We start from the raw sequence: 27759 nt of genomic DNA on the forward strand, positions 1-27759 counted from the left end.
CAATTCAGACAGCAGCAGCAACGAACAGCGTGATGCGAATCATCTCGTCCGTGGACAAATAAACGCTGACTCCAGTCGCCATCAAGTTGCCAACTCCTGACATACTAAAGCCATTGAGAGAAACTGAGACGATTTGCGTTTCTCTTTCTGGTTCTTTTTACAGTTCAACTTCTAGTTCAGTTTTTCACCTTTTCACACAGCGTAATGAAGGCCAGTTGAGCAAGTGGAACAAGTGATTTTATTGATGATTGTGGAAGTTACCGATTTCATAAGCACCGTTTCTTCTCACACCTGTACCATTAAGTAAAAAGACAACTGAAAAGCATAACGTTAACAAATGTTGTTCCAGGCAAAGGCAATTAATTTCATTTCAATGTTTGATGTAAACACAAAAAAATCATCATCACTCAGACACAATGCACTGATCACATTGGGCTTGTGTCAATAAAAGAGCTTTGAAAATTCAATATATCATATTTTCTAAATCACATTTACATCTTACCACGAAGAGTCAGTTCCTTCAGGTTTTTTTTTTGTCTTTTTAAGCTTCAAGGATCGCTGCTATTCTCGTAGGGCTGGGCAATAAACCGAAAATTTACCGTGATCGAAATTTCATAAAATCATTTTGCCCATGTCGGTTAATTCGGTGTTTAAAAAAAAAAAGAAGTCCTTTTAGTCTGCAGCTATGTTCATGCCCCTGTAAGACGGCTTGAGCGATTGTAGTCACGTGACTCCACCCAGCTGAACAAGAAAGAAAACTGACGACGCGGTCGTAGCTGTCGATTCAAATCTAGAAGCAGCTGACACGGCTGAAGACGACGTAATGTTCGTTGAAATTGTTCCTGTCTCGCTTGCCCCGAAAAGAAATTCCGACATCTGTCGTTAGGAAATGTTTTGGGTTCTATAAAGACGATGTTTAAGCAAAAGAACACGAACTACAAAGTGCGTCGTAAGCACCAAAACAGAGCGTCCAACCTTTTCTTTTTCACCACCCACAACAACACCATGCTGTTGACTTGGAGCTTGTGCTAAAAGTTCAAAGTGAGGAGCAAGGGTAGGACAAGTGACAACAGCCCATAACGGAGGCGACACCATTCGAGAGAATGTCTCGGTGGTGGACGCGATAGCCGAGCACATAGCTAAAGATAGAGCTCCTCTTGTTACAATGGAGCGCACAGGATTTAAACGCCTCATGAAAGTAGCCGACGAGAGGTACGAAAATATTTTGCCGCAAACAGCACTTGCCGATATGGACAACATCGGGACGGGAGCGCAGACATGTCACGCATTTTGCATCCACATCCGACTTATGGTCGGGTCGCAACATGGATCCCTGTTTGAGCCTGAATGAGCATTACAAAGACGACAAGTGGCGACCGCGCACCAGCGTACTCGAGACGGCATTTTCCTGATGAAGCACACTTGTTTATTTGGCACTGGCATTCCATTGACATTTTTTTCCATTCTATTTAGCATTTTGTTTACAGGCGACTAGCTCCTTTGCACATGTCATTATTTATATTGTTTGCAAGATACCTTTACACAAATCTAGGCCTTTGCAAATGGCATTACAGCATCTCGGCACAATCTATTTGCAGAAAAAGAGGAGGTACCCTTTTTCTCCTGTTCTTTGTGACATTGTTCAAATCATGCAAAGCAAGCTATTTGGAATGTTTATACAAATGATTTTTGTACTTTTATTTTTCATTGAAAGTAATGTGTACCAGTTGGTCAATACAAAAAACAGTTAATATGCACTTCCTGCATTTATTTTGATTTTGGTCCTCAGGGGGAATTTATCGTGCATCGATCATTACCGAGGTAAAATTGCTCAATTTATCGCAATATTGATTTTAGATCATATCGCCCAGCCCTATATTCTCGCCATCACAATAGTGTCTCTCAGCATGCCGTTTAGTGGCAAATTTCTTAGCACAAACGCTGCAACTGAATGGCTTGTCTCCACTATGTGTTGTTGTGTGTTTAATTAAATTAGACTTTTCAGAGAAGCATTTTCCACAAACTGAGCAGGAAAAAGGTTTTTCTCCACTGTGTGTTCTTGTGTGGCTTGTTAACGTTGACTTTGCAGAGAAGCATTTTCCACAAACTGAGCAGGAAAACGGTTTTTCTCCACTGTGAGTTCTTCTATGTTTTGTTAAAGTTGACTTATGAGAGAAGCTTCTGCCACAAACTGAGCAGTAAAAAGATTTTTCCCCACTGTGTGTTCTTGTGTGGCTTGTTAAATGAGGCTTTTGGGAGAAGCTTTTACCACAAACTAAGCAAGAAAGAGGTTCTGCAGTGTGTGTTTTTGTATGTTCTGTTAATCGTGACTTTAGAGAAAAGCTTTTACCACAAACTGAGCAAGAAAAAGGTTTTTCTCCACTATGTGTTGTTGTGTGTTTTCTTAAATTAGACTTTCCAGAGAAGCTTTTGCCACAAACTGAGCAGGAAAAAGGTTTTTCTCCAGTGTGTGTTCTTGTGTGTTCTGTTAAATTTCCCTTTTGGGAGTAGCATTTTCCACAAACTGAGCATGAAAAAGGTTTATCTCCACTGTGTGTTCTTGTGTGGATTGTTAACATTGACTTATGCAGGAAGCTTTTGCCACAAACCGAGCAAGAAAACTGTTTTTCTCCACTGTGTGTTCTTGCGTGCGGTTTTAAAGACAGCTTTGAAGTGAATGAGTCAGTGTGACATGCCCTTTCACCTTGAGCTTGCCCATTATCATCATCATTAGTATCATCATCATTGTCATGAGCGTCTGATAATATGTCCTCATTATGTGCTTGTGATGGCCCCCAGTGGTCTTCATCACCTTCTGTTGTCACGTGATGACTTGAACTGCTGCTTGGAGGCTCCGCCCCTCTCTTGTCCTCACTCTCATCCTTGATTACATCTTCAGTCTTTATAGGGACAACGTTCACTGGTGACTTGTAGATCTCCTCCTCCTCCTCCTCCTTTTTGATGTGAGTCAAGTCTGGCTCCTCTTTCACAAAACGGAGATAGTTTTCACTGACCTCTGTCGGACACAAAAAGACAAATTTGGTTTGGTCAAGTCAAACCTCGTGCGTCGACTTTGTCTTATATTGTTTCTACCGTGCTACCTTGACTTGTACCTGCCGCATTAATGTTGTGATGCATGCAATGCGTGTGACCCCGATTTGGACCAGACCATGGGGGCATTTCACAAAATTACGTCCTACGATGTAAACCTCCCTTAAGCAGCACAGCAGTGATAAACGAGCATTTAAAAAGGAAGCACGTTGCGGCTGATGCCCGATTTAATTCCTTACATAGTCACAGACGTTTCTGGAAGCGAGCTGAAGTTAGCACACACAGGCTATTGTGTGCGTCTGATGGAACACCTGTTGTGGGACTCTAACATATTGATGGGGGCCATCGCAACTTTATGTCATTAATAGAATAGAAATCTTTCAAGTGAAATATGTTTACAAGTTTTTCATTTTGCATTGAGAGATAGTTTCATCGTGGGTACTTTTTGCTTCCATTCTAATCTGTATGCCTAAAAGAATTAAAGGGGCCCTGGCATCATAGTCGCTATTTATTGCATGATTTATGTTTGTTTTTTTGTTTTGTTATTTTTTCCCAAAATGACATTTAGCCTGCTAGTACGTTCCAACATTCCCCTTTTTATTTTTTTTTTAATAAAATTTCTGTTTCTAAATAAATTTTAAAACAAAATTATGTGTGAAGAATCAAAATCCCTACACATAAATTAAGCAACAACACTTTCATGTTGACATATTTGAATAATGACTGTATATTTTAAAGTTATCCAATATGTATTAAAATTAGACTAAGATACACCATAATATTATTAGAGTTCACTGAATTATTTTGGAACTGCAATGATGCTTAACTGCCAAAGGGTGTCAGTAATGAGTAACAAAGTAACACAAGACCTCCCACTGATCCATCATCATTGTCATTTGGATAAATTACCAGGAACTACGAGTTGTGGGGGAGATGCAAACCACCTGGGCCACAGGAACTTTATGACCAGGAACTAAATGTTCCTGGACTAGTAGGTAGAAAAGGGGGTTGTGACGTTCTCCCTTTTTAATCCCATAGTAAGACAAAGATGCAGATGCATTCCTTGCAGCATGCGCTTGATCACTGATGAGATCCGTGCAACCTTGGATGGATGCATTCAATGTATTTTAAATGTTTGGATGGGGTGAAACTATGCACACGTGCACAAAACAGTGCAGAGCCACCGGAGGTTCATTGACTCTCACCCGACCAAGCCAGTACAATGTTCATAAATAAATAAGACCAATACGTACTTGATTTAAAAAAAAAAACTTAATATTTTGTGTTTTATCCACTAAAATTGATCAACCGCCATTGATGTTTTCGCCGCAGTGTGCACATTTTGTAAGTTAGGCAGAATTCCTTCCGTAAGGAATTGCTTAAACAAGATATAAAAACCAGAAAATTGAAAATGTAAAATAATCAGTTCAAATTTTATACTGGGAAAACATGGAGTTCACCCCCCACTATTGGTTATTCTTTGGCATTTATTTTCTGCACTGATTTTATTTGGCATAAACAAATGTTTAGCAAACCGACAAGCAATATTTAAAAATAAAACGGCAATAACCTTGAACGCATTTCCCCAAACAACTTAATGTTGTGATGCATATTTTTAACGATAGAAAGTCGTTCTTTACAAAGCAAATGCAAGTAAAACGTGTACAAACCTGCTTTGAGTGGCACAACACGAGGCTGGTTGCAAACTTCGTCCAGCAGTTGAAGATGTTGCTCGTTCTCTTCTTTTATTCCACAAAGTTCCTCTTTGTACTTGGGTGTCGTTTTTTCACACATTTTCAAATGATAACTCCAAAAAATCTGCACTTGATCTCTGCTTGGCGATGAGTCGTTAGCGGCTAGCTAGCTAACAAGCTAAGCTAACTACACCGAAAAGCATCAACGCGCGAAGATGAGGTTATCGGACACAAAGACTTAATGAATTATGTCGTAGTCCTTTAGAGTAGCACTGGAAATCCTGTGAGAAAATTACAGCCAGTTCCACACTAAATCAGAAGAATTTAGCGGTGTTTGTTTTTATTTCGGTGTGGACGGGTCGGTGCATGTGGTCGAGGTCCTTCGGAAGCTGCGCGCTTTCTAATGACGTCATGCTTTAAGCACGTATTTTTCAAATATATTTCTTTGCCTCTGCGTTTGTTTTTTAACCCTGGCTGTTCTATTTTAATATATATTTTATATAATATTTTAATTCGGTTGATAAAAAAAAAAACTAAATTAACACCCCATTGGCGAGTCAGCTCCTACGTCACTTCCGCCTATGCCCCGAGAAGCCGCTGCTGGAACAGCAGTGGGACGTTCAAGTTTCTCCTACCGAACTTGCAACAATGCTGTGGTTCACTCGGGCTTCAAGATTGTATGAATATAATGTCTGCATATACTAGCAGTGCTTCTCAATTATTTCACGCCCGCCCCTACCAAGAAGAAAAAGATTCGCGCCCCCACCACCATTTTTTTCAGTCTTTGTATATTGATATTCGATTGTCAATAAAATATCCCTTAACTAAGCTAAATTCATAAGAAATATGATTTTGAGAACTACTATTGTGAGGATCTCGAAACTCAGTACTCTGTTGTGCAAATATTGATGAGATGATAAATATTTACTCATACGTTTTTTTTATGGTTACTGTAAAGTTTTGTCTTCTATCTTAAGAAGTCACGCAGGTAACGTGATGCTGCAAGCTTGTGCCTCTTTATTTATTGACTTCTCGTCTATGTGCGTAGACACTTGTTCGTCTGGTAACCAAACACACGTCAGGCAATACTGCCAATTAGTGACTAATGACATAACTGCTCTCATTACATCTCCCTTTCAAACGTTAAACAATGCCTATGACTTTTTTAATTAATTTTTTAAAATATTATTATTATAATAATAATTTAGTTTTGTTATCAATTATTTTCACTTCTTATCAATATCTATCCATTTTTTGATGACAACAAGCAGCTCTACAACAATTTTAGGAACAATAACACAACATTAAACATTTTCAATCAGCCTGTCCGGTTGTCGTCTAACTCTTGTTGATCTTCGAAGAGGTTCAGTAATCCCAGAAATTGCTGGGGGTTGAGGTCTGTGCTCCTTCGATGTATACGCCTGCTTTGCAGCCTCAGCCTTATCAGAAGATTTCTTGCAGTCCTCGGTAGTGATGGGTAGATGAGGCATCCTGTATCGTTTCGACACAGTGACACAATGTATTGACACTGTGTTGACACTGTGTTGCTGAATACTGACACCTGGTGGACTTGCAGGAAAAATTTGACCGGTTCATCAGACTCTGATCTGTCAAACTAATTTTATCCAATTCCATTGATTAGGCATTTCCATTCACATTATTTTTACATATACATACTTTCATAAAAAAAATCGTTGATATTCGAGACGCAGTTGATAAATTAAGTGAACATCTGTCTGAATGCCAAAGTAAAAGTGTTGTGAATAACAATGGACTCATTGTAATTAAAGATTTTTATTAAAAAAAATAGTTTCTCCAGCGTTTTGTTATTCAGTCTATTTATATATATATTTTTTTCGGCAATTTCCCCCGCCTTTGAGAAGATCCTCCCACAAGGCACTGAAGAGGCCGTTGTGCACAACGCCTGTGTGGCTAATATAAATAGGTGAGGGAACGTTGCCTCCATGGACTTCCAGTATAAGAGCGGGTCTTCCGTACGTGCAACGTGTCCTGCTGACATATAGCGCTGCACCTCTGAGTGCGCACAAGGCAGAAAACTTGCGTTTACCAGTGACGTCTTCCATCTTGCGGATATTTAACGCAGAGTAACGCACCAATAACTCGATGCTTGTTTTGAGCGTCCATCCTGTTGACAGATGCGCTTCCTTATAAACACAGTTTGGTGCGCGACCGCTGTGTCGACACGGTTCTGATAGTGGTCACGTGACTTTCTTAAAGCAGTACGCTCACTGACACGGGTTTGCCCTGGAAGCTCGGCGCACGCATCGACGCCTCAGTGTCGCTGGACCCATCACTAGTCCTCGGGAACCTTCAGAAGACTCCTCCAATTCCCCCTCACTCTTTGTCCATCCTTTGTTTCCACAATGTAAGATCTCGGACACGAGACAGTTTTCCGCACCGAGAAAACATGTTTCTAAACGAGTTACGACCTAATAGCATTTATATAACTCCTTGAATAACACGATTCGGTTTTAGAGGGACCGCAGAACCCTTAATTTACACTACCGTGCTATCCGCAGGGGAAACCCAGTTTCTCAATGAGTTATGGCCTAATTCCATTGATATAACTCCTTAGACTAGCACGATCCAGTCTATCACACCGTACTGGTCAACGGCGCGCGCCTAGTCCATCAGCGTGAAGTTGGCGCTCCATTTCTTGCAAAAATAGGGTGAAATAGTTTGTTTCGTTTGTGCTGCATCTGTGCTCGTTTGTGCTGTTAAAATTTCCGTTTGTGCTGCTTTGGTTCCAGAGATATTACACTTTTTTATTTCGAGTGGTGACATCACCCAGCCCCCCACTTTCATCCAAATGGGTCGGGAATGGTGCCATTCGTTTGTGCTTGTTTGTGCTGTTAAAAGTTTCGTTTGTGTTGCTCCGGTTCGATAGATATTACACGTTTTAATTCACGCGGTGATGTCACAAACACTAACGCTCCGGCGTCAGTCTATTTTGTTTTGGATGCTGTCGAACAAGGAGCTAGGTATCGCGCTACCGCGTTCAGCTAATCACTTGAATCACTCGTATTTGTTATTAATTCCAGGTTATAAACTAGTTCCTGGAATGAACCGATGTTTTGCATGTTTCTGCGCATTTTACATTCTTCATGATCCTGGAAAGCAACTGTTGCCGGACGAACTTCAGGTAAACATGTCACACTCACTGTTGTAGCTTTTTTTTGCTAGCATGCAATAATCTTAAAATCTTCCTGTTTTCACTGCTGTCCATTACTTTAAATTCGATCTTATTTCTTTTAATATGTTGTTCTGCTGCTCACGTGTTTATTTCATCAGTAGTCATTAAAGCTATGTTATTATTTCTTAAATTATAGCAGACGTGAGGCCGAAACATATCCCTTGATCTATTTTGAAATAAAAACAACATAAACACACCCCTCGATGTAGCATTCCCTCATTTGAGAACAACTGAATTAATATAAAAACAGTCCATGCGTAATTGATGAGAGCCTGCAGAGAAAGCTTTATATGTAAAAACAAACAGCAACAAACAAAACACCAAACTATTTACATTGCAACAATTAAGCAATCACTGCTTTGTGAAGAACAAAGCATGTGGGAAGATCTTTGTCCTTTCTGATGCTGCTTTCACTCCACTTTCCAGGTCATTGTACATCTCCCAGGCAAAAGCAGCCCTCCTGCAGTATGCCACATAATGTCCAAGAGAATCCTGGGTCAAGCCTCTTTGAAATCCTATGACTGCTCTCAAAGTAAACATATTCTCTTGCAGCACCAGACTAGAGGGAATTTCAAGCAGGGCAACTTCTGTCCCACTCGTACCGAGGTCGGTGTCATTCCACAAACATTCTCCCAGACTGTAGCTGTGGGAAACATTCGCCGAACACAGAGCCTTTCCTGTACTGTTGTCTTGCTTTTTAAATGTAGATGGACACTGAGATGCATTTTGGATTGGTCGGAGGCAAGTAGAATCAGGAAGGCTCAGTCCTTCTTCAGCAGCAGTCTGAAGATAAGTCATGCCACAAGTCTGCAGGACAGCAATATTGGTACACACAAGCGGAACTTCCCTTATTACTTGAGTGCTTAGGCTGCAGTACGGTGAGGAACATTGTTTTTTCAAGTATACACTTGGAAGATTCCTCGTGGCTCTCTCAATCACTGTCGAGATGTGGCATTGTGCATCTATTTGGAGAGCACCAGAGGTTAGGTGGACAGGCTTGAATATTTCTTTCAGGAGTTCTGCCCTCTTGGAATACACGTGTTGTGTCACAACTCGTGTTGCGATGGTTTTTACCAAGTGGAGGAATGGATTGTCACAGGTCTTGCTGCTTACAGCCTTTTCAAATGAAAAGCTGTCACAATAAGAGCAAGAAAGACTGAAACACGGCATCAAATGCACAAATGTTGAGCACAGCGACTTTCAATTTGGAAAGTTTAAGAGGCTGTTGTTGGTTTCCATTTTTCAACAATTGCACCTTGACTTTTTTACGTTCCACGGATGAATCCACATGCAGCCACTCAGGACAAGGAGAGAGATATGAACTCATCTTCCTTTTTTGGGTGGAACTTCTAAGCCTCTCCAGTTCTCAACTTCGGTAATTTGAAGATTGTTTGCAGCAGCATCAGATTCATCACCAAGGTCAGCATCATTTTTTACATTTTTTTTCCCCACTCTGGGAAGTAGAGACATCGTCAGGTCTTAAGACAGTCGTAGCATCACCTACATCAGCCTTTTCTCTTTTTTGTTTTGCAGCAGAAATCCGCATGTTTCCGTCAATGAAGGCAAGATGACGAGCAACAAACCGGTCGACACGAATGGGAAGGCTTTCATGCTTGAAAAGCCCATTTTTTATGTTTTTGAACTCTGCTTCAACAGCTGCCGAACTTGCAGTGATGGTGGTGCTTCGGAAGAGAGGGACCATTCATTACTCCTGTCCAGAGTGGTAAGTAACTTCCCAGTCTGATGATGTGGGGAATAATATCAGGGAGGAAGTGGATGTTATCTCTGTCTCCCTCAGCCATGGCAAGTGACCTGCTCTCCTCGCATAATTCAGTCACCCACTGTCGAGCTTTAGTGTGGATCTGTTGATGCGCCTCGACGGGTTCCTGTGCCTGAACCTCTGTGTCTGGCATGCTGATACAGTCTTCTTGTGCAATTTGTGTTTTTAGATATTTCTTCCGCTTTTCTGATGGGAGAGGGGTTCCAGAACTGTCATTACCTTCGGACTCACTCAGTGCCACAATAGTGATGGCACGTAGAAGTTCTGTTGAATGTTCCACACATTGTGACTTGAGTAGTTGTGCTAATGATCTCACATAAAACTCTTTAACACGATGTCTTTTATTTTTCAGGCAGTCCCATTGGCAGATCATTTTGATGCAATGTGCAACATCTACCCTGACATGGCATGGCGGCAGGTTTGCATGCTGCTTCCCTAGCAAGACATTAAAGCACATTAATGTAGCTCTTCAAATCGGGATGTGGGGTAAAAGCTTTGACCAGAGAGAGAGAAATCACTTACAGCTTCTTTTGGGACCGGTGCACTTGCATGTATCCATTCTTTTAGCCACCCTGTGATAGCGCTAACATCATGCTTCTCTGATAACATCTGCACCACTGGGACACTACAGCTGTTATTTCCCATCAGAACACCCTGATCAAGGAAGATGTGGCCGGACGAGCCATTCGGTCTCACCAGTTTCTTAACTACTGAGCCAGTAGCATCAAAGCATACAGTTGGATGAGTTTTTTTTTGACAATGTCTTGTACACATACATTTGTGTTTGACTCCAGTAATGACAGAAGAATTTGTCAAGTCCAATGTCTTTGATGCTCCCACTGTGAGGTGTACTGTACTTTAACAGCTGCAATGACAAAATTGGATTTTTATCTCCTAATGCCGAATCATTTCTCTCTTGTTTTGCCTTGCGCAGGGTGGCCAAATTTGGGAGGTGGCTTGGCTCAGGATCTCCAAAGTCCATTAGTGTTGTTGCCTGCGATGTGTGACGGTTCGGGTTTGGGAGGAGGGCCTGGCGGTTCTGATTACTTGCAGGTTCGCGACCTTTCCCAGCCAGGCACTCCTCCGGAGAAAGTGGGCGTCGGCTCCTGCGCACCTGCGGCTCGTCAGCAGCAATCATGACCAGCATAAGATCCAGCCGCGCCAGGAGCCAGACGCCGGATTATCCCGTCACCTCACGTGGTACTGGCCATGTCTCGACACGCTGTCTGTTCGCCGGATCCGGTAGCCTCCCGTGCTTGTCTGACCTCCGTGCCTTCTTGTTCCCCCTCCAGCCGACCCGAGCCCGTCCGGTCCCGAGCTTCCCGCACCCGTTCCCGAGTTCCTGCCAGCGCTTCCCCCGACACGCCGCTCACCTGCCTCTTCCGTGCCGCACCCGCCGCTCCTCCTCCAATAAACCCTGTTCCTACCATTTCTGTCGCTCTTGGGTCCTCCTTTCCCCACACGCGGTTCACCGAACCGCGACAGAATAATCCGGCCAACCCAATGGACCCAGCGACCCCGGATTCCCTCGGGGAGGCGCTCGCCCTCCAAGGAAGCCAGCTCGAGCGCCACGAGAGGATGCTTCAGGAGTGCCCGGGCTCCTTCCAGGCAATCCACCGCCAACTCACGCACCTCTCCAACCAGGTGGGCTCGCTCGCTTCCCTCTCCGTCCTCCCTAGCGGCGCTTCCCCGGCCCCTCCTGCTCCCGCGACGTCCTTCGCGGGCAGCCGGGAGCCCCACGTTCCCACGCCCGAGCCCTACTCCGGGGACTTAGGCTCTTGCAGCCAATTCCTCTTCAGCACGTCACTAGTTTTCGACCTGCAACCCCACAGCTACTCCTCCGACCGGGCCAAGATAGCGTACATGACGAACCGGCTCCGCGGCCGCGCCGCCAAATGGGCTACGGCATTGTGGGAGGCTTCGTCACCAGCGATGTCCTCCTACCCGGAGTTTTGCCAGGAGCTGCGGCGCGTGTTTGATCATCCCGTCCAAGGACGCGAAGCGTCCCGAAGACTGCTCACCCTCCGACAAGGCTCCCGCTCGGCAGCGGACTTCTCGGTCGAATTCCGCATCCTGGCTCACGAGAGCCACTGGAACGAGCCGGCTCTCCGCGAGGTCTTCCTGAACGGGCTGACCGACGCCCTTAAGGACGAGCTGGCCGTGCGCGACGTAACCTCGACCCTCGAAGAGCTGATCGTCTTGGCCATCAAGGTCGACCACCGGTTACGGGACCGGCAGGCCGACCGGTCCCGGCGGCTGCCCAGGCCAGCCGCTCGCTCTGCGGCCTCCCTCGCCGAAAGCAGCCCTCCGGTTCCGGCCCCGCCCTCCGCCGGCCCGGATGAACCCAAGCAAGTGGGAAGGACCACCCTGGACGCCCAGGAGCGGCAGCGACGCCTTTCTCGGCAACCAGGCCTTCTGGTGTCCGCCACTGGCTCTTCCCCACGGATGTCGATCCCCGCGCGTTTGCTGGGGCAACACGCCCCTCTCCCGGTCACCGCGCTGATCGACTCGGGGGTCGACGGAAGCTTCCTGGACCTAACCCTAGCACGCCAACTCGGGGTCTCCATGGAACCCATCGCCTCCCCCCGGCGGGTGGTGGCGCTGGACGGGCACCTCATTGCCCAGGTCTCCCAGCAGACCACCCCCCTGACCCTCATCGTTTCGGGCAACCACCGGGAATCCATCCGACTGTTCCTCATCCACTCCACCCAGGTCCCCATGGTCCTGGGATTCCCGTGGCTCCAGACCCACAACCCCGCCATTGACTGGAGGAAGTGTTCCCTCACCGGATGGAGCGAGTTCTGTCACTCCCACTGCCTGCGTTCCGCGGATCCGGCTCCTTCCTCTCCTCCCCCCGCTCCTCCTCGGCCAGACGTCTCCACCGTGCCTCCCGAGTACCACGACCTCGCCCAGGTCTTCAGTAAGGACCTCGCCCGCACCCTCCCTCCCCATCGGCCCTACGACTGCGCCATCAACCTTCTCCCGGGGGCTCCCCTACCCAACTGCCGCCTGTACAACATCTCCAGGCCAGAGAAGGAGGCGATGGAGAGCTACATCCGCGAGTCCCTGGCAGCCGGGCTCATTCGCCCCTCCTCTTCTCCCTTGGGCGCTGGATTCTTTTTTGTCAAGAAGAAGGATTCCTCGATCCGTCCCTGCATCGATTTCAAGCCCCTGAACCAAATCACGGTTAAAAACAAGTCTTCGCTCCCCCTCATAGATCCCTCCTTCGAACCCCTATGCGAGGCCCAGGTTTTCTCCAAGTTGGACCTCCGAAACGCGTACCACCTGGTCCGCATCCGAGAGGGGGACGAGTGGAAGACGGCGTTCAACACCCCCCTGGGGCACTTCGAGTACCTGGTGATGCCCTTCGGCCTCACCAACGCCCCGCCGTCTTCCAGGCCCTGATGACGGACATATTTTGTGACATGCTGAACCGGTTCGTATTTATCTACCTCGATGACATTCTCATCTTCTCCCGCTCTCTCCCAGATCACCGCCAACATGTCCGGCTGGTTCTCCAGCGCCTCCTGGAGAACCGCCTCTACGTCAAGCCCGAAAAATGCGAGTTCCACGTCTCTTCAGTGCCCTTCCTGGGCTACATCATCGCCCGGGGGCAACTTCAGCCGGACCCCGCCAAGATCCAGGCCGTGGTGGAGTGGCCCACGCCCGCGACTCGTAAGGAGCTTCAGCGCTTCTTAGGGTTCGCCAACTTCTACCGCCGCTTCATCCGGGACTACAGTAAGGTAACCAGTCCTCTCACTGCGCTCACCTCCACAGCCACCCCGTTCCAGTGGACCCCGGCGGCATCCCAAGCCTTTGCCCACCTCAAAGAGGCCTTCACCAGCGCCCCGGTGCTCATGCACCCCGACCCCTCGCAACAATTCATCGTCGAGGTGGACGCCTCCGACACCGGGGCGGGAGCCGTCCTCTCCCAGCGGGAACCCGTAACCCAGAGAATCCACCCCTGTGCCTTTTTTTCCAGGCGCCTGTCGCCGGCGGAAAAAAACTACGATGTCGGGAACCGGGAACTGCTGGCGGTGGTGTGGGCCCTCCAAGAATGGCGACATTGGCTCGAGGGCACCCCGACCCCCTTCCTGGTGTGGACCGACCACAAGAACCTGGCCTACCTGCAGTCCGCCAAGAGGCTGAACCCTCTCCAGGCTCGCTGGAACCTGTTCCTGAGTCGATTCAACTTCACCCTCTCCTTCCGACCCGGCTCCAACAACGGTAAGGCTGATGCCCTCTCCCGCCTGTTCTTATCTCCCGCCAGCCAGGATACGCCCGAAACCATCCTAGCCTCCGCCTACCTCCTGGGGGCGGCCACCTGGGAGGTCGAGCGGATCGTCCGAGAGGCCCAGCAGGAACAACCGGACCCCCGGCCAGGCCCCTCCGACCGCCTGTTTGTGCCCGAGGCCACGCGGTCCCAGGTTCTCCAATGGGGGCACTCATCCTCTCTTACTTGCCATCCGGGCGTGGCGCGCACCCTCCGCTTCCTCCAACAGCGCTTCTGGTGGCCCCGCATGGCAAAGGACATCCGCGAGTTCGTGTTGGCCTGCTCCGTTTGTGCCCGCGGTAAGGCCTCCCACTCGGTCCCGGCCGGCCTCCACCATCCCCTGCCCATCCCGAGCTGCCCCTGGTCCCACATCGCACTGGATTTCGTCACCGGTCTTCCTCCCTCCAATGGGCACACCGTCATCTTAACCTTCATCGACCGCTTCTCCAAGTGCGTCCACTACGTCCCCCTTCCCAAGCTGCCCACCGCCCTGGAGACAGCTAAACTCCTCACCCAACACGTCTTCCGACCCCATGGAATTCCGGTGGACATTGTGTCCGACCGAGGCCCCCAGTTCTCCTCGCAGGTCTGGAGAGAGTTCTGCAAGGCAGTAGGGGCCACCGCCAGCCTCTCCTCCGGCTACCATCCGCAGACCAACGGCCAGACCGAGCGGGCCAACCAGGACCTCGAAGCCGCACTTCTGTGCGTGGTGGCCCGCAACCCGGTCTCATGGAGCGAGGCCCTGCCCTGGATCGAATACGCTCACAACTCCCTCTCCTCCGCTGCAACAGGTATGTCACCTTTTATGGCCTGTTTCGGTTACCAGCCCCCTCTGTTTAGTGACCAGGAGCATGCCGTGGCCGTCCCCTCCGTCGAGGAGCACCTCCGCCGGATCCGAGGAGTCTGGGCCGAGGTGAAGACCTCCCTCACTCGTACGGCACTGAAAAACAAGCGCCTGGCCGACCGCCACCGGTCCCCAGCTCCGGACTACAAGCCCGGACAGATGGTGTGGCTCTCGTCACGCGACCTCCCCCTACAGACTGATTCACGTAAGCTGGCTCCCCGGTTCATCGGTCCCTTCCCGATCGTGAAAGTAATTAACCCGTGCTCCGTCCGGCTCAAGCTACCCGACTCCCTCAAAATCCATCCTACCTTTCACGTCTCCCTTCTCAAGCCTGTTTCCTCCAGCCCTCTGAGCCCTCCGACCGTCGCCCCTCCACCCCCCCTGATCATCGACGACCACCCGGCATTCACCGTATCCAAGGTGTTGGATGTGCGGTGCCGAGGTAGGGGTTTCCAATACCTGGTGGATTGGGAAGGTTACGGTCCGGAGGAGTGCTCGTGGATCCCTCGCAAGCTCTTCCTGAACGACTCCCCCATCAGGGAGTTCTACGCCCTGCACCCGGACAAACCGGGTAGGACGCCAGGAGGCGTCCGTTAGGGGGGGGGTACTGTGACGGTTCGGGTTTGGGAGGAGGGCCTGGCGGTTCTGATTACTTGCAGGTTCGCGACCTTTCCCAGCCAGGCACTCCTCCGGAGAAAGTGGGCGTCGGCTCCTGCGCACCTGCGGCTCGTCAGCAGCAATCATGACCAGCATAAGATCCAGCCGCGCCAGGAGCCAGACGCCGGATTATCCCGTCACCTCACGTGGTACTGGCCATGTCTCGACACGTTGTCTGTTCGCCGGATCCGGTAGCCTCCCGTGCTTGTCTGACCTCCGTGCCTTCTTGTTCCCCCTCCAGCCGACCCGAGCCCGTCCGGTCCCGAGCTTCCCGCACCCGTTCCCGAGTTCCTGCCCGGCGTTCGTCTCGCCAGCGCTTCCCCGACACGCCGCTCACGTGCCTCTTCCGTGCCGCACCCGCCGCTCCTCCGCCAGCCGGCCAGCAACTCCCGGTGCTCGCCGCTTCGACGCCTGTCCGCCGATCCTCGCTCCCGCAGCCACGCTCTCGGCTCGCCCCGCCGCGCCGCCTCCTCCTCCAATAAACCCTGTTCCTACCATTTCTGTCGCTCTTGGGTCCTCCTTTCCCCACACGCGGTTCACCGAACCGCGACAATTATTGCGAACCAACACTTCTGGATTGTGGTGATTATCGGCACAACGAAATGTATACGTTGTAAAATACCTGTGAGGATGCCACTGTCTAGATTATATTCAAAGAAAGCTTTTACAACAGTCTGGGAATTGAAATAGATATAGATATAAAATTTGGTGGGTCTATGTTAATTACAATATCTTATTCAAGTGACTGATACAAGCTTTACAAACAAGTTTAAAAAGGAGTGCAATTAATGGTTACCAGACGAACAAGTGTGTCTGCACATAGACGAGAATGCAAGTCAGTAAATAAAGACATACAAGCTTGCAGCATCACGTTACCTGCGTGACTTCTTAAGATAGAAGACAGAATATTACATGGTACCAGGTCGCGGGTCAAGAAAAGGACTGACGCGAGATGGACTCCGTAAGGCCACCAGAAGCTCTGAAAATGACAGGAAATGTGGACGCGAGTTGGCGCGCTTTCAAGCAACAATTCCTGCTCTACCTTGCCGCCGTGGGAGTCGGAAACAGAGCGGACGAAAGAAAAATAGCCCTTTTGCGAACCAATGCCGGAGCCGAGGCCATCGAGGTATTCAACACCTTTGTTTATGATGAACCCGAAGATAAAGACAAGTTTGAAAAGGTCCTGTGAATTTAATTGCAGATACACTTGCAAGGATATTTTCAAGTCGGACATTTCAAGAGAAGCTATATCGTCCAACACTCACTCAGTGGTGCGTAAGTGTGTTTCTGGATATTATTTGTCCAGCCGTGGTGTCATAAATGATGGTATTTTGATGTGGATTCATTCAAGTACTGAACTCTCACACACACACGAGAACACACCTACCTTGCAGAACAGCATTGTGATGTGTTTTTATATACCCTATTCAGTACTGAATTCCTTTGCACTCTCTTATTTATTTATCTAATTTATATATTTGTCTGTATTATTGTTGTATTGCACTGGAGAGGGGAGCCCTCTAATCTCGTTGCACACTTGAGTACAATGACAATAAAGGGATTTCTAATTTCTAATTCTAAAGTAGTACAAAGTAGGACTTCACTGAAGGCACAGGTGTGAAATGCACTGAAGTAACTTAAAAATTAAAAGTAAAAAAATTACGATTGTTTAAGAATTTGCAAGAAAGAACTCAATCTGATCGAAATGTTGTGCTTTGACGAATGTTGATAAATAATATTTTCCAGGAGGTATTTATTTCTTTGTTGTTTATTCATTCAATTCTATTCTTATTTCAATATTTGAGTATTATTTTTCTTTCATTATGTAGTATATTTTGTCTTTGAAGTGTGGGTCCTTGCTGCCTTCAGGAGAGGCAGCCGAGCAAGGCTGGATTGGTGATGGAAAAGAACGAAAGAAAGAAGAAAGATTTTATTCTCGTCACATGCTGATGTCAAAAGAAGTCTCCCCAAAAACGTGTGCGTGTGTGCGCTCCGCGCACGTGCGAGCGCCCTCTCAGACATTACCTTCTTATAGGGAATGCCCAAATAGGACATGAATATCTAATTTCCCTTGTTTCATATGCAATTCCCATCACGCTAGTCTTTGGGATTTCCCTCCAAAAGTCCCCCAGAGGGAGAGCAGATGCGTCTCCCCGTTGATACGACCAGTCTACGAGTGACCACCTTAAATTACTCTCATACCCTGGAAGGTCACCGACCTGGCGAGAGAATTGCCCCCACCATAAAAAATGCTCAGGCCTATTTTCTCTCAGGGCAGTATCTGGTTACATCGGAACTTCAGAACCAAGACTGGTCACTTCTGTGAGCTCCAGTCCCTTCATAGTTTCATAAAGAGAATTACTTCCCATATCTATATTAGGCCATTTAAAAATACATGACTTTTTAAAAATTTATTTCAATGTATATTTAAGCTTGCTTCTGTAATAATACAATATTTATTCAATTATTTTAATATGCAAAATTATCAACAATTTAAACCTTTTTATTTCACACTTGAATATTTCTTAACATATTTGTTCTTTTGAATATGTGTGCAATTTAAATTATTCCATCCATCCAGCCATTTTCTGCCGCTCATCCAGGGTCGGGTTATTGAATTATTTTTTTAGTATTTTTTATAATTCAATATTTATTTCAAGATCAGGATTCTTCTCAATTAGTTCAATATTTATAAAATGTTTATATTATTATTAATTGAAGTAAGGCTGTATGTGGTTTCCAATTTTAAATTTTAATATTTTCCTATTTCAATATATAAATAATCCAATGTATAAAAAATACAATATAGCATGAAAAAAAATATTTGGTATATTTGACAAAATGATAGTTTTTCCAAAGTGAGATTCTGCTTAGCAACAAACCCCAAACGATTGATAGAGCTCAACCTAGAAAGTGTATTTAGCCAGTCAGAAATTTATTCAGAAAGCGAAATATTAAATGTATGAGAGGGGATATTTGAAGAGTTTGAGTTTTGTTCAATGGACCATACATATACGAGCCAGCCAAACACAGCGAGAAAACCAGCGCTGACTCCAGTCGCCATCAAGTTGCCAACTCCTGACATACCAAAACCTTTGAGAGAAACTGAGACTATTTGCGTTTCTCTTTCTGGTTCTTTTTATAGTTCAACTTCAAGTTCTGTTTTTCACTTTTTCACAGCGTAATGAAGGCCAGTTGAGCAAGTGGAACAAGTGTTTTTATTGATGATTGTGGAAGGCAGCAATTTCATAAGCACAGTTTCTTCTCACACCTTTTCCATTAGGTACGATTAAAAAGACGTATAACGTGAACAAATGTTGTTCCAGGCAAAGGCAATTAATTTTATTTACATGTTTGATGTAAACACACAAAAATAAATCATCACTCAGACACATTGGTTATTCTGGCGCTGATCCCATTGGCTTAATGTCGATAAAAATGCTTTGCAAAAGTAAATTTTTCATATTTTATTCAAAATCACATTTACATCTTTACCACAAAGAGTCAGTTCCTTCAGTTTTTTTGTTTTCTTTTTTTTAAGCTTCAAGGATCGCTGCAATTCTCACCAGCACAATCGTGTCTCTCAGCACTACGTTGAGTGAAGAATTTTTTAGCACAAACGCTGCAACTGAATGGCTTTTCTCCATTGTGCGTTCTTGTGTGGCTTCGTGAATGCGACTTTAGAGAGAAACTCCTGGCACAAACTGAGCAGGAAAAAGGTTTTTCTCCACTGTGCGTTCTTGTGTGGAGTGTTAAATCAAACTTTTGAGAGAAGCTTTTGCCACAAACTGAGCAAGAAAAAGGTTTTTCTCCAGTGTGTGTTCTTGTGTGGCAAGTTAAATTTGACTTTACAGAGAAGCGTCTACCACAAACAGAGCAGGAAAAAGGTTTTTCTCCACTGTGTGTTCTTGTGTGTTTTGTTAAACTTGACTTTTGAGAGAAGCATTTTCCACAAACTGAGCAAGAAAAATGTTTTTCTCCACTGTGTGTTCTTGTGTGTTCTGTTAAACTTGACTTTTGAGAGAAGCATTTTCCACAAACTGAGCAAGAAAAAGGTTTTTCTCCACTGTGTGTTCTTGTGTGTGCTGTTAAATTTCCCTTTTCAGAGAATCCTTTGCCACAAACTGAGCATGAAAAAGGCTTCTCTCCACTGTGTGTTCTTGCGTGCCTTGTTAATTGTGCCTTTTGAGAGATTCTTTTGCCACAAACTGAGCAAGAAAAAGGTTTTTCTCCACTGTGCATTCTTGCGTGCCTTGTTAATTGTCCCTTTCGAGAGAAGCTTTTGCCACAAAGTGAGCAAGAAAAAGGTTTTTCTCCCCTGTGCATTCTTGTGTGGATTGTTAAATCAAACTTTTGATAGAAGCTTTTGCCACAAACTGAGCAAGAAAAAGGTTTTTCTCCACTGTGCATTCTTGTGTGGATTGTTAAATCAAACTTTTGATAGAAGCTTTTGCCACAAACTGAGCAAGAAAAAGGTTTTTCTCCACTGTGCGTTCTTGTGTGCCTTACTAAATGAGACTTTCGAGAGAGGTTTTTGCCACAAACCGAGCAGGAAAAAGGTTTTTCACCACTGTGTGTTTTTCTGCGACTTTTTAAAGACAGCTTTGAAGTGAATGAGTCAGTGTGACATGCCCTTTCACCTTTGGCTTGCCCATCATCATCATCATCATCATCATCATCGTCTGATAATGTGTCCTCATTATGTACTTGTGATGGTCCCCAGTGGTCTTCATCACCTTCTGTTGTTACGTAATGACTTGAGCTGCTGCGTGTAGGCTCCGCCCCTCTGTTGTCCTCACTCTCATCCTTGTTTTCATCTTCAGTCTTTATAGGGAGAACGTTCACTGGTGACTTGTTGATCTCCTCCTCCTCCTCCTCCTTTTTCATGTGAGTCAAGTCTGGCTCCTCTTTTACATAAAGGAGATCGTTTTCACTGACGTCTGAAGGACACAGAAAGACAAATTTGGTTTGGTCAAGTCAAACCTCAGGCGGCGACTTTGTCTTATTTTCTACCGTGCTACCTTGACTTGTGCCTGCCGCATACGGAGCAATGCGTGGACCCCAACTTGGACCTGACCATGGGGGCATTTCACAAAATTCCGTCCTACGATGTAAACCTCCCTTTAGCAGCACAACTGTGATAAACGAGCATTTAAAAAGGAAGCATGTTGCGGCTGATGCCTGATTTAATTCCTGACATAGTCACAGACGTTTTTGGAATATGTATTCAAATTCAACTAAGATACACCATAATATTTTAAGAGTTCACTGAATTATTTTGGAACTGCAATGATGCTTAACAGCTATAGGGTGTCAGTAATGAGTAACAAAGTAACACAAGACCTCCCACTGATACATCATCATTGTCATTTGGATAAATTACCAGGAACGATGAGTTGTGGGGGTGATGCAAACCACCTGGGCCACAGGAACTTTATTACCAGGAACTAAATGTTCCTGGACTTGTAGGTAGAAAAGGGGGTTGTGACGTTCAGCCTTTTTGAGACCATCGTAAGACAAAGATGCAGATGCTTTCCTTGCAGCATGCGCTTGTTCACTGATGAGATCCGTGCAACCCTGGATGGATGCATTCAATGTATTTTAAATGTTTGGATGGGGTGAAACTACGCACACGTGCACAAAACAGTGCAGGGCCACCCGAGGTTCATTGACTCTCACCCGACCAAGCCAGTAAAAAGTTCATAAATCAATAAGACCAATCCGTACTTGATTTAAAAATATATATTTTGTGTTTTATTCACTAAAATTGATCAACCGCCATTGACGTTTTCGCGGCAGTGTGCACATTTTTAGAGTCAGGCGGAATTCCTTCCGTAAGGAATTACTTGAACACAATATAAAAACCAGAAAATGTTATTTTGTTATTTTAAATGTAAATTTTATACTGGGAAAAACATGGAGTTCACCCCCCACTATTGGTTATTCTTTGGCATATATTTTCTGCACTGATTACATTTGACATAAACAATTGCTCAGCAGACCTGCAAGTAAAAGGCAATATTTAAAAATAAAACGGCAATAACCTTGAACGATTTCCCCAAACAACTTAATGTTGTGATGCATATTTCTAATGAAAGAAAGTCGTTCTCTACAAAGCAAATGAGAGTTAGACGTGTACAAACCTGCTTTGAGTGGCACAACACGAGGCTGGTTGCAAACTTCGTCCAGCAGTTGATGATGTTGCTCGTTCTCTTCTTTTATTCCACAAAGTTCCTCTTTGTACTTGTGTGTCGTTCTTTCACACATATTCAAATGATAATTCCAAAAAATCCGCACTTGATCTCTGCTTGGCGATGAGTCATGTGCCTCTTTTCGTTAGCGGCTAGCTAGCTAGCAAGCTAAGCTAACTACGCCGAAAAGCATCAACGCGCGAAGATGAGGTTATCGGGACACAAAGATTTAATGAATTATGTCGTAGTCCTTTAGAGTAGCACTGGACATCCTTTGAGAAAAATTGCAGTCAGTTGCACACTAAATCAGAAGAATTTAGCGGTGGGTGTTTTTGTTCCGGTGTGGACGGGTCGATGGATGTGGTCGAGGTCCTTCGGAAGCTGCGCGCTTGCTTATGACGTCATGCTTTAAGCGCGTATTTTCCAAATATATTTATTTGCCTCAGTGGGTTTTTTTTTACACCTGGCTGTTCTATTTGAATATTTATTTTATATAATATTTTAATTCGGTTGATTAAAAAAAAAAAACAAAATAACTAAATTAACGCCACATTGGCGAGTCATCTCTCGCGTCACTTCCGCCTATGCCCCGAGAAGCCGCTGCTGGAACAGCAGTGGGACGTTTAAGTTTCTCCGACCGAACTTGCAACAATGCTGTGGTTCACTCGGGCTGCAAGATTGTATGAATATAATGTCGGCATATACTCGCAGTGCCTCTCAATTATTTTACGCCCGCCCCTACCAAGAAGAAAAAGATTCGCGCCCCCCCACCACCAATTGTTTTTCTGTCTTTGTAGATTGATATTAGATTGTCAATAAAATATCCCTTAACTAACCTAAATTGATAAGAAATATAATTTTGAGAACTATTATAGTGAGGATCTCGAAACTCAGTACTCTGTTGTGCAAATATTGATGAGATGACAAATATTTGTCATGTCATGTCATTATCCACACGGCTTATCCTGAACAGGGTCGCGGGAGAGTGCTGGAGCCAATTCCAGCTGACTACGAGCGAAAGGCGCACTACACCCTGAACTGGTCGCCAGCCAGTCACAGGCCAGACATAGACACCGTCACTGAGTGGGAACTGAACCCACGTTGCCTGCACACAACTCAGGCGAGTGTACCACTCCACCATCAGTGACATGATAAATATTTACGAATACGTTTTTTGTCAAAAACTTTATTAACATTAACAAACAGTTATTAATACGTACATAATATAGAAAAGACAAAAAGAAGAGCTAGGGGGATTTTAAACAAAAATTCTAAATTCTATTGGAGTAGAGTCACCGTGGAAATGAGAAGTATTTAGTAAATCAACTTTTAAAAGCCAAACTTACGCCAATGCGTGTTCGTTTTTTGTACTCAAGAAGAAAAGGGTCAAATAAAGACTCAACAACTGATTAGAGTTCCGATATTTAGTTTCTTCCATTTCTGGAGTTCAGGAAATAGTACAAAGACAGATATCTGGGCGGCTTTTTCTTAATCTCACGAGAAACTGCACTCGGGCGAGCACAGTCGAAAAATGTGCGCCATCTTTCAGCCCAGCTTCAGTTTTTATAGGAGTTTTTTTATGTCAAGGGTAATGTAGGTTGAATTGGTCGTCCTCGCTCCCTCCCACGGCACGGGTCCACGTCCAAGGGAAGGTCCTCCCCAGGTTAGTCATCGTGTGGATAGTTGATTCCCGTCTGGTCCCCAAGACTGGCACGCCAAGGCTGGCCTTCTCCGGCGGGCCGTCCCTCCGTTTCTCTCCGCTGGCATTCTTCTGTAATCTTGTCGGTGTGCACGTGTGCGTGTGTATGTGCACGTGTTTGTGCAAGTGTAAGTCCGTGTCTGTGTGTATGCATGCGAATGTGCATGTGCTCCAATCTCCAATTGTTATGTCTTTCAGAATGTATTTTTTGCGATAGTGTCTATGTAACACCTCTAGTGCCAAATTTGGTATGTTTGCATCTTCTACAGCCAATGTAGAGAATGTGCGTCGTATTAGACCATGAAGTGCTGTGAATGCAAGTCATGGAAATGCTATGTGTGCAAATTTGTTCTCACTACCCAAAATTTCAATAAAGTTCACACATTTAAACTAAGTACTATAAATTTAGCATATGAGAAAAATATAATAAATCAGAAAACAGGACTACAATCCCAGTTATTCTTGTGACCCGTGCTTCTACTTTCATCTGATAAATGCTTTTTGTTTCATCAATGTTTAACATATTCCGTAAATATGAACCTGCTAAATTAAATAATTGACCTTCTGTCCTGTAAGTGTTTAATATAATGCCAGCAATCATCATACAATCCTTCATTTACCATTGCATTCGTCTTATCATTGCAGTTGTCAGGGTCGCCGGTCGGCAAGGAGGAGGTGGACCCAGAACGCGAGGAAGCTGGAGAAGGTGTAACTTAAGCAATTTATTAGGGGACCAAAATAATGACAGACAACGGGGCAGGGTGCAAAATAAGAAAGGCGAACTTAACGTGGCTAACTGGATCACAAGAGTGAGGAGCAAGGACAGGGACAAATGCTAGGGGGCGGGGGCGAGAGCGGGGGCGAGAGCGGGGGCGAGAGCGGGGGCGAGAGCGGGGGCGAGAGCGGGGGCGAGAGCGGGGGCGAGAGCGGGGGCGAGAGCGGGGGCGAGAGCGGGGGCGAGAGCGGGGGCGAGAGCGGGGGCGAGAGCGGGGGCGAGAGCGGGGGCGAGAGCGGGGGCGAGATCAGAGAGCGATCGTGACAGTCCGTAACGGAGCAATGCACCGCCAATGAGTTGTCGGAGTGAGGTGTTCATATAGTCCAGTAATTAGGGGAGCAGATGGGCATCAGGTGTGTGAGGGTAACGGGGAACAGGTGCGTGGCTGGTGGGGAACGAGTGTTGGAGGGAACGCCCCACTCAGCTGACTAAATAAACAGAATGAGCACATGGCAGGAAGGTGAAGAAAATAATAACAAAAACACTGACATGACCGACACGGGTTATGACAGCAGTATTTTTTTTTATCATTGCAGCATTTTATTAATTTTCCCTCTGTACCATAGACAGACATTCGGAGTGTTTCCTTACACTTGTAAATGTTGTGGGATGTAAGTGTGTATATACACATGGGGATTTGTGTATTTACGTATATACTGTGTATATTCGCATAGGTTTGCTTTTTCTGAATGTCTGCTGCTAATGTCATGTCATACATTAACGGCCACATTGCACCACCGCCTCTGTGTGATCTATACCTTTGCTGTCGTAACACTGCAAATTTACCCATTGTGGGACTATTAAAGGACATCTTTATCGTTATCTTTAAAAACCTTGTGTTGGTGCTTGCAAAATAATTTTCCAAAAGATTAAGATTGAACAAAATGGTGAAACAAAAATTTAAAAAATAAATACTGTAACGATTAAACATTGAATACTAAATTAATCCTAAAGCAGTTCAATGAATCTTGAAATTAATAGTGAATTATTGTAGTTTAATGAATACTGAAACGAATAATGAAATATTAAAGTACTTAAAGAAATACCTAAATCATTTTCGAACACAATAACAGTTAAGTAATAAAACAGTGACATATTTTCATTTAAAATTCGCAACCACATCGCAACCTGTTGAAAAACCCTGCAAAGGTGCAAATATGTTGACATAAAGTATCACTTTATCATGTCAACTGTTAATAATAGGGAAATACATTTGGAATACTATCCAACCAACAACATGGTGTCAGAGGTATAAATAAAACCAGCAACAAAAGTAAAATTCAATACATCTCTCAAGTTCATATTTGGGAACTAAAATGTTTCTTCATGTGCATCTTGGGTTTTTCTCTATGTTTAGAAGAAGATAACGATGATTTGCATCGCAAATGGCGACATCTGTCGGTGAGTTGGTGACAGTGCTCCACAAAGCCAGCAGCCAATCAAATCACAGCGGGGTGTGTCCTGTTCTTCCGTTTTCGTGCGGAACAGACTGCCATTTTCTCGGAGGAAATCCTTTCAGTGCGACTCTGAAAAAACGACGCCATCTTTCATTCGTCTCGTCGAACAAAGAGAAGCACACGAGTTAGCGCCAAGCAAAGACCAAGTGCGGATTTGTTGAGATTGGCGTTTGAAAATGTGTGAAAGAACGACACCCAAGTACAAAGAGGAACTTTGTGGAATAAAAGAAGAGAACGAGCAACATCTTCAACTTCTGGGCGAAGGTTGCGAGCAGCCTCGTGTTGTGCCACTCAAAGCAGGTTTGTACACGTCTTACTCTTATTTGCTTTGTAAAGAACGACTTTCTATCGTTAGAAATATGCATCACAACATTAAGTTGTTTGGGGAAATGTGTTCAAGGTTATTGCCGTTTTATTTTTACATGTTGCCTTTTATTTGCCAGTTTGCTGAACATTTGTTTATGCCAAATGAAATCAGTACAGAAAATAAATGCCAAAGAAAAAAACAATAGTGGGGGGTGAACTCCATGTTTTTTTCCCAGTTTAAAATTTGAACTGATTATTTAACATTTTACATATTCCGGTTTTTAAATGGTGTGAAACAAATTAAGTTTGTCCACTGTTGGAGTTGAGCCACCGAGAAAATGAGAAACATTTAGTAAATTAATCTTCAAAGCCAAATTACTCCAATGCCTGTTCGTTTTTGTACTCAAGAAGAATAGGGTCAAATAAAGACACGACAACAACTGATTACAGTTGCGATATTTTAGTTTCTTCGATTTCTGGAGTTCAGGAAATAGTACAAAGACAGATATCTGGGCGGCTTTTTCTTATTCTGACAAGAAACTGTACTCGGACGACCACAATCGAAAAATGGCGCGCTGATCTCAGCCCAGCCTCACATTTTATAGGTTTTCTTTGTCAAGGGTCATGTAGGTTGAATCTGTCGTCCTTGCTCCTTACCCCGTCCATGTTCCACGTCCAAGGCTGACCTTCTCAGGCAGGCGGCAGTCTCTCCGTCTCTCCTTCCCCTGTAATCTCGTCAGTGTACAGATTGTGTGGTGTATTTTTTCCCAGATCAAATGGTTATGTTTTTGGTGTGACGTCCTTCAACTTGATATGTTTGAATCTTCGATGGCCTATGTGGAGAATGTGTTTTGTCGTATTTGTCCATGAAGTGCTATCTGGTTTGTCATCAGTTTGACCTGAGCAGACTGAATCTGTTTATTCTGAATGAGAGTGTGGGTCATGAAAATACCGTGTGTGCAATTTTGAGGTCTTACATTTAAACTAAGTCATATAAATTTAGCATATGAATCTAATCTCGTTGCACACTTGAGTACAATGACAATAAAGGGATTTCTATTCTATTCTATTCTATCAGTAAACACCATGACTACAATCCCAGTCAATCTTATTGATGCACGGTACTTCTACTTTCATTTGATAAATGCTTTTTGTTTAATCAATGTTGAACATATTCAGTAAATATGAACCTGCTAAATTAAATAATTGACCTTCTGTCCCGTAAGTGTTTAAAATATTGCCAGCAATCGTAATACAAACCTTCAATATTCATGTCTGGTGTGGCCATTCCCTATAAGAAGGGAAGGCCGGAGAGAGGGTACACCTTTCCCTTTTTGCTTTTTGGGGAGACTTCTTTTGACATCAGCATGTGACGAGGATAAAATCTCTTTCTAACCAAAATGGCTGTGTCAGAGAATTTTTTTCCATCACCAATTCTGCCATGCTCGGCAACCTGTCCGGAGGGAAGCTGAGCCAGACCCACACATCAACAACAAAATATACCCCATTTTTGGCATTTTGCTCCATTGAGGGTCTCAGGGTGCTGGGGCGCAGGCGCTCAACAGCCGACCGGCTGAACTTTAGGTGAGATGCTTTTACTCACAATGGGTGTTGTGCGCCTGTGTCCAAGCGGTCGGGGCTTTTGGGGTCGTTAAAGAGAGTTTGTGCGTGTGGGTCTGCTGGCTGGTTGGTCATGGAAAATGTCCCTGTGTTAGTTTCAATTATTGTTTAAACAAGAGGCCTCTATAATGATTAAGACTTTAAAAGATGTCAAAGTAACCACACTATGAAAGAACATTATAAAAAGTATAAAAAAAT

The 27759-nt window shown here is 45.1% G+C and overlaps 2 protein-coding genes across 2 annotated transcripts; one reads left to right on the forward strand and one right to left on the reverse strand.

Moving 5' to 3' along the window:
* Nucleotides 1–312: 312 nt before the first annotated feature.
* On the reverse strand, nucleotides 313–5250 carry LOC148341983 (uncharacterized). Its single transcript, XM_088288735.1, has 2 exons — nucleotides 4722–5250; nucleotides 313–3016 (listed from the first exon to the last, which is right to left on the reverse strand). Exons 1-2 carry the CDS (start codon nucleotides 4843–4845, stop codon nucleotides 1854–1856), a joined length of 1287 nt encoding a protein of 428 aa, XP_088144861.1. The 5' UTR covers nucleotides 4846–5250; the 3' UTR covers nucleotides 313–1853.
* A 10119-nt stretch (nucleotides 5251–15369) lies between these two features.
* On the forward strand, nucleotides 15370–27525 carry LOC148341984 (uncharacterized). The gene is made up of 3 exons (XM_088288010.1): nucleotides 15370–15662; nucleotides 15755–16026; nucleotides 27481–27525. The coding sequence occupies exons 1-3, from the start codon at nucleotides 15599–15601 to the stop codon at nucleotides 27523–27525; spliced, it is 381 nt and encodes a 126-aa protein (XP_088144136.1). The 5' UTR covers nucleotides 15370–15598.
* Nucleotides 27526–27759: the final 234 nt, after the last annotated feature.

This window comes from Idiotropiscis lumnitzeri, chromosome 2, assembly GCF_059441095.1.
Source record: "Idiotropiscis lumnitzeri isolate Australia: NSW breed Sydney's pygmy pipehorse chromosome 2, RoL_Ilum_1.0, whole genome shotgun sequence".
NCBI classification, from domain to species: domain Eukaryota; kingdom Metazoa; phylum Chordata; class Actinopteri; order Syngnathiformes; family Syngnathidae; genus Idiotropiscis; species Idiotropiscis lumnitzeri.